General features: G+C 46.3%; 1 protein-coding gene across 1 annotated transcript; it reads left to right on the top strand.

The window, feature by feature from the left end:
- Positions 1-591: 591 nt before the first annotated feature.
- On the top strand, positions 592-1,084 carry LOC132888465 (B-type lectin plumieribetin-like). The gene is made up of 2 exons (XM_060924511.1): positions 592-681; positions 833-1,084. Exons 1-2 carry the CDS (start codon positions 592-594, stop codon positions 1,082-1,084), a joined length of 342 nt encoding a protein of 113 aa, XP_060780494.1.
- Positions 1,085-9,354: the final 8,270 nt, after the last annotated feature.

The following is a 9,354-nucleotide window of genomic DNA, read 5'->3' as shown; positions in this document are numbered from 1 at the left end:
TATAAACATGACTAAAGCTGAAGAATAAAACTAGAACTGATGCATTAATTATTAAATATAAAGCCTGATATCCTCGGATCAGTTTGTGCATGAATTTATAGCTTCTATAATGTAAGTAAGAACAGGAGCTTGTTTTGAACGTTCTGCAACTTGAAATCTGACTATAAACAGATGAAAGCATGAAATATTATAAATATAAGCACAAGCAGTTGTGATGTTTTATTCTTTAATAATTAAAAATGGTAAACTTTGGCAAATTGCTTTGGTATAAGGGAAAGAAAGCACTTGGGGATGAGCTGTTTTAGGAAAATAATCAACTTCCAGGTGGGAACAGTAAATTTGATTTGCATCCCGCTGTCTGGATGATTTTCCTACAACAACAAACCCACTCGTGTTTTATTCCTTACGTATTAGCTGTGAGAACTAGAAATGTGGCTGTAATTATTTAGAAACAGTGAAAGTCTAAATATTAATATCTTCAGGTCAGCATGTACACAAATTCTTTTCCAATGTTCTTATTTTTTCCCATAAAAGTCACTACTTGCTTGAATCTGACACACATTTTTAATAACTGTCTTTATATTCAGAACCATGAGCAGGAACTTCTTGTCTATAAATGAAGAGCTCCAGAAAGGAGACTTCCTGTTATCCAACAACAGCGAGTACAAAGCAATCTTTCAGGTAGAACTGAAACATGGGAAATAAATAGAGATGAAGAGTCTTCTTTGCTTTTTCTTCATTTGCTGTTTGAAAAAATTACTTCCAGTTCCTTTCACAGAAATATAAACTCACCTTCCATTCTCTGATATTGAACTCTAACGTCTTGTTTCAGGATGATGGGAACTTTGTAGTGTACGGCTGGGCGCCGCTGTGGGCTACTGACACTGGTGGCATTCCAGGCATCAGTCGCCTGGCCATGCAAAACAACTGCAACCTCGTCATATATACGCCGGATAAACCCGTGTGGGCCGCCGGCAGCTACAGCCCGGATCTCACCACATGCCGTTTAACTTTGGGTAATGACGGCATTCTGGTGATCCACAGGGACAAGCATGTGGTGTGGAAGTCCACTAAGAAGAATTAAAATTAATGAAAAAAACTTCTCAAAATGCTTTGATGTTCCTTTCATCTGCAACTGTCATTAAAGTTGTCAATAAATCAGCAAAGCAGATCAGCTGGATGTCTCCGTGTCTCAGTGTTATAGCTATAGCACTGTTATTACAATCAGTCATGAGCTGAACCTCAACACCACAATTACACCAATCACTATTTCAACTGCACTGTTGATAAATAATAAATCTAAGAGATATAACGTAAGGGACATAATTCTATTTAGAGTCAAAAATAATGAGTATAATATTGATAGATTTTGATTGGTCTGTATCGAAGAAGGTTGAATTGATAAAGTGTGAGTGATGTAGAAATATAAGTCCTCTTATAACACAAACATAATACACACACTATTATCATTAGGAACATTAGGGACAAGCCTGCGAGCTGGGGACGGAATATCAGAACGTCAATAACATCAGTGATTGTCGCTAACATTAAGTACGTTAGCTAGCAACACAACAGACTCATGAAACAAACCATTCAAATGCTAACACACACAAACAATCCAGTACTTGTCGCTGACTGAAGAGATGTTCCACTGAGATGCAAGACTGAGAAAACAGACACAGCTTGGACTGTGATGAAGTTAATTTGAGACGATTGTGAGCTTTGGAGATCACGTTCCTCTGTACCTCTGACTGTAATCACAATCTTTTACACAGATCCCAAAAAAATCCTGACGTGTACAAAAGTGTGAAGTAAAGGAAAGGTCGCCATTACTAATGCCATTTCATAGTGTCCTGTGTTTGTGTGTGTGATATGTACATATGCACAAGAAGGTACCCAGGTGTTGAAACACCGGCCCCTGGAGGTGATAAGGGGTGAAATGGAGTTTCTCCTGACACTCAGGTCATGAACGTTTCAACTTGCAAAGACGTGACTTTAAAAGATGAAACCATTTTTAAAGTTGCTCAAAAGTAAAAGTAAATTATTACAGCAAGAAACATCTCGTCTCGTCTCGTCTTCTTCCGCTTTATCCAGGACCGGGTTGCGGAGGCAGCAGTCTAAGCATGGAAGCCCAAACTTCCCTCTCCCCAGACACCTCGGTCAGCTCCTCGGGAAGAACACCGAGGCGTTCCCAGGCCAGCCGAGAGACATAGTCCCTCCAGCGTGTCCTGGGTCTTCCCCGGGGCCTCCTCCCGGGGGAACATGCCTGGAACACCTCCCCAGGGAGGCGTCCAGGAGGCATCCGAAAAAGATGCCCGAGCCACCTCAGCTGGTTCTTCTCGATGTCGAGGAGCAGCGGCTCTACTCCGAGCTCCTCCCGAGTGACTGTGCTTCTCACCCTATCTCTAAGGGAGCGCCCAGCCACCCTGCGAAGGAAACTCATTTCAGCCGCTTGTATCCGCGATCTTGTTCTTTCGGTCATTACCCAAAGCTCATGACCCTAGGTGAGAGTCGGAACATAGATTGACCAGTAAATTGAGAGCTTCGCCTTTTGGCTCAGCTCCTTCTTCACCACAACGGACCGGTAAAGCAACCGCATCACTGCGGAGGCTGCACCGATCCGCCTGTCGATCTCACGCTCCATCCTTCCCTCACTCGTGAACAAGATCCCGAGATACTTAAACTCTTCCACTTGAGGCAGGACTTCTTCACCAACCTGGAGAGGGCAAGCCATCCTTTTCCGGTCGAGAACCATGGCCTCGGACTTGGAGGTGCTGATTCTCATCCCAGCCGCTTCACACTCGACTGCAAACCGCCCCAGTGCATGCTGGAGGTCCTGGTTTGAAGAAGCCAACAGGACAACATCATCCTCAAAAAGCAGAGATGAAATCCTGTGGTTCCCAAACAGGATTCCTTCCGGCCCCTGGCTGCGCCTAGAAATTCTGTCCATAAAAATTATGAACAGAACCAGTGACAAAGGGCAGCCCTGCCGGAGTCCAACATGCACTGGGAACAGGTCTGACTTACTGCCGGCAATGCGAACCAGACTCCTGCTCCGTTCGTACAGGGACTGGACAGCCCTTAGCAAAGAGCCCCGAACCCCATACTCCCGAAGCACCCCCCACAGAATACCACAGGGGACACGGTCGAATGCCTTCTCCAGATCCACAAAGCACATGTGGACTGGTTGGGCAAACTCCCATGAACCCTCGAGTACCCTATGAAGGGTATAGAGCTGGTCCAGTGTTCCGCGACCAGGAAGAAAACCGCATTGTTCCTCCTGGATCCGAGGTTCGACTATTGGTCGAATTCTCCTCTCCAGTACCCTAGAGTAAACTTTCCCCGGGAGGCTGAGAAGTGTGATTGGAGCACACTCTCCGGTCCCCTTTATTGAAAAGAGGGACCACCACCCCAGTCTGCCACTCCGGAGGCACTGTCCCCGACCGCCACGCAATGTTGCAGAGGCGTGTCAACCAAGACAGCCCCACAACATCCAGAGACTTGAGATACTCAGGGCGGATCTCATCCACCCCCGGTGCCTTGCCACCGAGGAGCTTGCAAACCACCTCAGTGACTTTGGCTTGGGTAATGGACGAGTCCACCTCGGAGTCATCAGCCTCAGTCTCCTCAATGGAAGACATGACGGTGGGATTGAGGAGATCCTCAAAGTGTTCCTTTCACCACCCGAGGTCAACAGCTCCCCACCCGCACTGTAAACAGTGTTGGCAGAGTATTGCTTCCCCCTCCTGAGGCGCCGGACAGTTTGCCAGAATTTCTTCGAGGCCGACCGATAGTCCTTCTCCATGGCCCCCCCGAACTCCTCCCAGTTCCGAGTTTTTGCCTCCGCAACTGCCCGAGCTGCAGCACGCCTGGCCTGCCGATACCCGTCAGCTGCCTCAGGGGTCCCAGAGGTCAACATGGCCCAATAGGACTCCTTCTTCAGCTTGACAGCATCCCTTACTTCCGGTGTCCACCACCGGGTTCGGGGATTGCCGCCACGACAGGCACCGGAGACCTTGCGGCCGCAGCTCCGAACAGCTGCATCCACAATGGAGGTAGAGAACATGGTCCACTCAGACTCAATGTCCCCCACCTCCCTCGGAAGCTGGGAAAAGCTCTCCCGGAGGTGGGAGTTAAAGACCTCCCCAACAGAGTGCTTGGCCAGACATTCCCAGCAGACCCTCACCATACGTTTGGGCCTGCCAGGTCTGTCCAGCTTACTCCTCCGCCAGCAGATCCAACTCATCACCAGGTGGTGATCAGTTGACAGCTCAGCCCCTCTCTTCACCCGAGTGTCCAAGACATAGGGCCGGAGATCAGATGAAACGACAACAAAGTCTATCATCGACCTCCGACCCAGGGCTCGAAATTAACTTTTTTTCTTTGTGTCCCCCAGTGGTCCCGAATTCTGTGTTGTATTGTCCCGAATGGAAGCAATAGTGTCCCCATTTTTTTTTCCTCTCTGAAATAACCAGTGGTTAATATTATCATATGAAGTTACTATTATATTTGTAACTATGCGATTTTGAACCCTTTATATCATTTTTACAATAAGTCACAAGACACAAGCGACACACATGTCCTATACATCATCTACTTCAAAATTACAGTTATTGCATTTTCAGTTTATTAAACTTTGGCGATCTCACTGTATGAATAGATACCCGTTTATTTAAAGGGGCCAACTAGCTCATTCAGAAAATGTTTCAACTCCCTACATCTGCAGTACACTTTAGTTGAAAATAAGACCCCTTTTATGTTCATTTAATCTACTTATACCTTGAATATCTGTTGGCATTTATAAGGCCAACTTATAATTTTCACCATTACCGTTATCCATAGCCCTGTGATGACCTGGCGACTTGTCCAGGGTGTACCCCGCCTTTCGCCCGTAGTCAGCTGGGATAGGCTCCAGCTTGCCTGCGACCCTGTAGAACAGGATAAAGCGGCTACAGATAATGAGATGAGATGAGACCGTTATCCATTTTTATGAACTTTCCGTTATCCATTACCATTATCCATTTTTATGAACTTCCCCATTTTTATGAACTTTCCGTTATCCATTTTATGGACTTTCGCTGCCGAAACATGGGTGGAACATCAACATAGTGCCAGGTCCGAGCCTAGTTGTGCTGCTGACTGACTAAACTTTCTGAACTAGAAAGACACCAAGAAAACTCACTTATTCTGTTGAACGGTATCTTCCGTCAATATCATCCACATCATTCCTGTTGTATTTTATAACGTGTCTAACAGTGTTCATTCAGTTCATTCAGTTGCTAGCGTTGCCTGCAGACCAGGCGATGACACTTTGGATCCTGAAGGTCCCGGAGACGTTATGTCTGGGCTTTCAGTTTCTTCCCCGCGGTCGGTCCGCTTCAACCACTTAAGCATTTTTGTTCTGGCAAGAGTCGGCGCAGCGTGTGCGGTAGCAATTCCATTCCAAGTCCATATAATGCGGACTCCAGCCGAAGATTCTAGAACAGAATGCGCTGCTCTGTAGCCTACGGATGCAGGTGCATCGAAAGTGTAGCTACTAATGTATTTTTCGCTGTTAACGTTTTAAAATTAAAATTGACAAATTAGGTGAATGGCTACGTATGTGTTACGGCTTTGTGAATAATATTAATGTAGAACTTTTTTTCTAGATCTGTTTTATTCCATTGTCCTGGGATTGTCCCAGATATGATAATTTTGTGTCCCGATGACATTTTTTATAGTCCCCGGGACATCGGGACACCGTTAGTTTCGAGCGCTGCTCCGACCTAAGGTGTCCTGGTGCCACGTGCACTTATGGACACCCCATGCTCGAACATGGTGTTCATTATGGACAAACCGTGACTAGCACAGAAGTCCAATAACAAAACACCACTCGGGTTCAGATCGGGGAGGCCGTTCCTCCCAACCATGCCCCTCCAGGTGTCACTGTTGTCGCCCACGTGAGCATTGAAGTCCCCCAGTAACACAATGGAGTCCCCAGTCTGAGCACCCCTCAGTACCTCTCCCAGGGACTCCAAGAAGGCCAAATACTCTATACTGCTATTCGGCCCGTAGGCACAAACAACAGCAAGAGCCCTCTCCCCAATCCGAAGGCGCAGAAAGGCGACCCTCTCGTTCACTGGGGTAAACTCCAACACATGGTGGCTGAGCTGGGGAGCTATAAGCAAGCCCACACCAGCCCGCCGCCGCTCACCATGGGCGACTCCAGAGAAGTGGAGAGTCCAGCCCCCTCTCGAGGAGCTGGGTTCCAGAGCCCAAGCTGTGCGTGGAGGTGAGCCCGACTATCTCTAGCCGGTACCTCTCAACCTCCCGCACAAGCTCAGGCTCTTTCCCCCCCAGCGAAGTGACATTCCATCTCCCAACAGCTAGCCGCTGTGTCCAGGGATCAGGTCGTCGAGGCCCCTGCCTTCGACTGCCACCCAATCCACACTGCACCAGTCCCCTACTGCTACCTCTGTGGGTAGTGAACCCACAGGAGGTCGGGCCCACGTCACCTCTTCGGGCTGAGCCCAGCCGGGCACCATGGGCAAAGGCCTGGCCACCAAGCGCTTGCATACGAGCCCCAACCCCAGGCCTGGCTCCAGGGTGGGGCCCCGGCTGCGCCATACTGGGCGACGTCACGGTCCTTGATGGTTTCTCCATAAGGGTTTTGGTGAACTGCTCTTGGTCTGGCCTGTCACCTAGGACCTGTCTGCCTTGGGAAACCCTGACAGGGGCATAATGCCCCCAACAACATAGCTCCTAGGATCATTCAGGCACACAAACCCCTCCACCACAATAAGGTGGCAGTTCTAGGAGGGGGCAAGAAACATACAAGGGACTTTTTTTTTTAAACCACTGTTTACTAAACATGAGGACCTGAGCATTCTGGGGGGAAAAAAATCGATAAAAATAGACTGAACAGACAGAATCTTATTGAAAATAACAAACAAACTGAAGGCAGTGATACTTTTAGGGGCTACGCTACAATTTCTAACTGCACTAACAGCTGCAGAGAAAATCCAGCCTCTGTCTGAGGATGATGATGGTGATGTTGTTGTTGTTGATGATGATGATGATGATCCTGCTGAGGGAAAATGCTGGCATTATTTAGAAGAAAGAAGAAACTCTTATTTGTCACATGCACACTTCAAGCACAGTGAGATTCATCCTCTGCATTTAACCCATCTGAAGCAGTGAACACACGCGCACACACACACCCAGAGCAGTGGGCAGCCACACTAGAGTGCCCGGGGAGCAGTCAGGGATTCGGTACCTTGCTCAAGGGCACTTCAGCCCAAGGCCGCCCCATGTTAACCTAACTGCATGTCTTGAACTGTGGGGGAAACCGGAGCACCCGGAGGAAACCCACACTGACACAAGGAGAACATGCAAACTCTATACAGAAAGACCCCACCAGCCGCTGGGCTCGGACCCAGAACTTTCTTGCTGTGAGGCGACAGTGCTAACCACTACACCAGTGGTTATGAAATCTTTTCAACTTGAGACCCAAACAATAAATTCAGAGTCTCCTCAGGACCCAAACTTACAAAAATCTACAAACCCCATTTCCATAAAAGTTGGGATATTTTCCAAAATGCAATAAAAACAAAAATGTGTGATTTGTTAATTCATGTGAATCTTTATCTAGCTGATAAAAGTACAAAGAAAAGATTTTCAATAGTTTTACTGACCAACTTAATTGTATGTTGTAAATATAAACAAAGTTAGCATTTCTTTTAAGTTCGTTTCTTAAGACACGTATTTTTAAGTATGTTACCTCGCTTGTTGACAGTTTCGGCGAACACTTCTGCCTTCTTCAAAACAGTCACCAGATGTCGAGTGGTGACGTGCCTTATCAGCTGATGTTACTCTATGGAGGCGTGAACGTCCCGCCCAATTTGACAGGTAGTCCACGCCTCCTGCTGTCAGGTCGCTGGCCCAGGACTGCGCTCCAGGTGTGTGACAGCGCGTATGCTCTCTCATCCCGGTTCATCGTCCTCTGCGCCCGCTTATGTATCTCCACTGCCTCCAAAATCCAACGCTGATATCTATTCTCTTCTCATCTCCGCTTCAATCTCCGCTGCCGGGACGAAGGCGTCATTCCAGCAAGCCTCTACATAAAAAATCCAATACCAACAAAAAACGCGGAAAGGACCATCGAAAGAGCGCGAATGACTCTGGTAAGAGAAAGAATTAGATGCACGACAAACAAAATCAACAATTTAAATACAGAAATAACACAAAGAACACAAGATTTCAAACTCCAGTTCAAACTCAGCAGTGACATGGAAAAAAGTATGGAAGAACATCTAAATGCAATACAAGAACAAGAATTCTCAAAAACAAAAACACGCCATATTAAAAAATTAAATAGGCTTATCAAAAAGAAACAAAATAAATGCAAGGACAAACAAATAAATGAAAAATGGATATGCAACCTGTCTAAACACACACTAACAACAGCAGAACGCACTATACTCTCACGGGGACTAAACTATGCCATCACACCAAATAAAATCCCAAATGAAGAATTCATACTGGCTACGGAACTAGCATGCAACATGTTACAGGACCAAGGACAGAAAGCCGCATTAAGGAACGAAATAGCAGGCATCCTCACCTCAGCTAAACTGCCACCCAGAAACACAACTAAACAGGAAATGGAAGCCATCAGAACACTCGCAAAGAACAAGAAAATAACAATACTACCGGCTGATAAAGGGAGGACCACGGTTATCATGGACACTAATCAATATGAAAAACAAATGAATGAAATGCTCACGGACCCAAACACATATGAAATACTCAAAAAAGACCCGACAGAGGAAAAGAAAAAAAAAGACTAAAACTATTACTCAAACCGTTAATGGATGACAACAAAATTGATAAACAAACATACAACCACCTCATCCCCACAGCAGACATCACCCCCCGGATATACGGCACACCGAAAATTCATAAACCCGGAGCACCACTAAGACCCATAGTAGACAGTATAGGATCAGTTACTTACAACCTTTCCAAGACACTGGCAGACATAATTAAACCACTCCTCGGACTCACGGAATACCACTGCAAAAACTCAAAACAACTGGCAAAAGAACTAAAGGAAATCAAGATAAAAAAGGATGAAATCTTTGTATCACATGACGTCATATCCCTCTTTACAAAAACACTGGTCACAAACACTCTTAACATAGTAGAAAACCGGTTAAAAGCAGACAGAACCCTGAAAAAACGTACAAAACTTACAGCACAGGACATAAAACTATTACATTTCATTTCCACGTCCACATATTTCCAATACAAAGGTACAATCTACAGACAAAAAGAGGGATTTGCAATGGGGGACCCGCTATCTGCCACTCTATG

Source organism: Neoarius graeffei, chromosome 6 (genome assembly GCF_027579695.1).
Source record: "Neoarius graeffei isolate fNeoGra1 chromosome 6, fNeoGra1.pri, whole genome shotgun sequence".
NCBI classification, from domain to species: Eukaryota; Metazoa; Chordata; class Actinopteri; order Siluriformes; family Ariidae; genus Neoarius; species Neoarius graeffei.
Note: the sequence above shows the minus strand (reverse complement) of the source record. Positions and strands in the feature narration are given on the sequence as shown.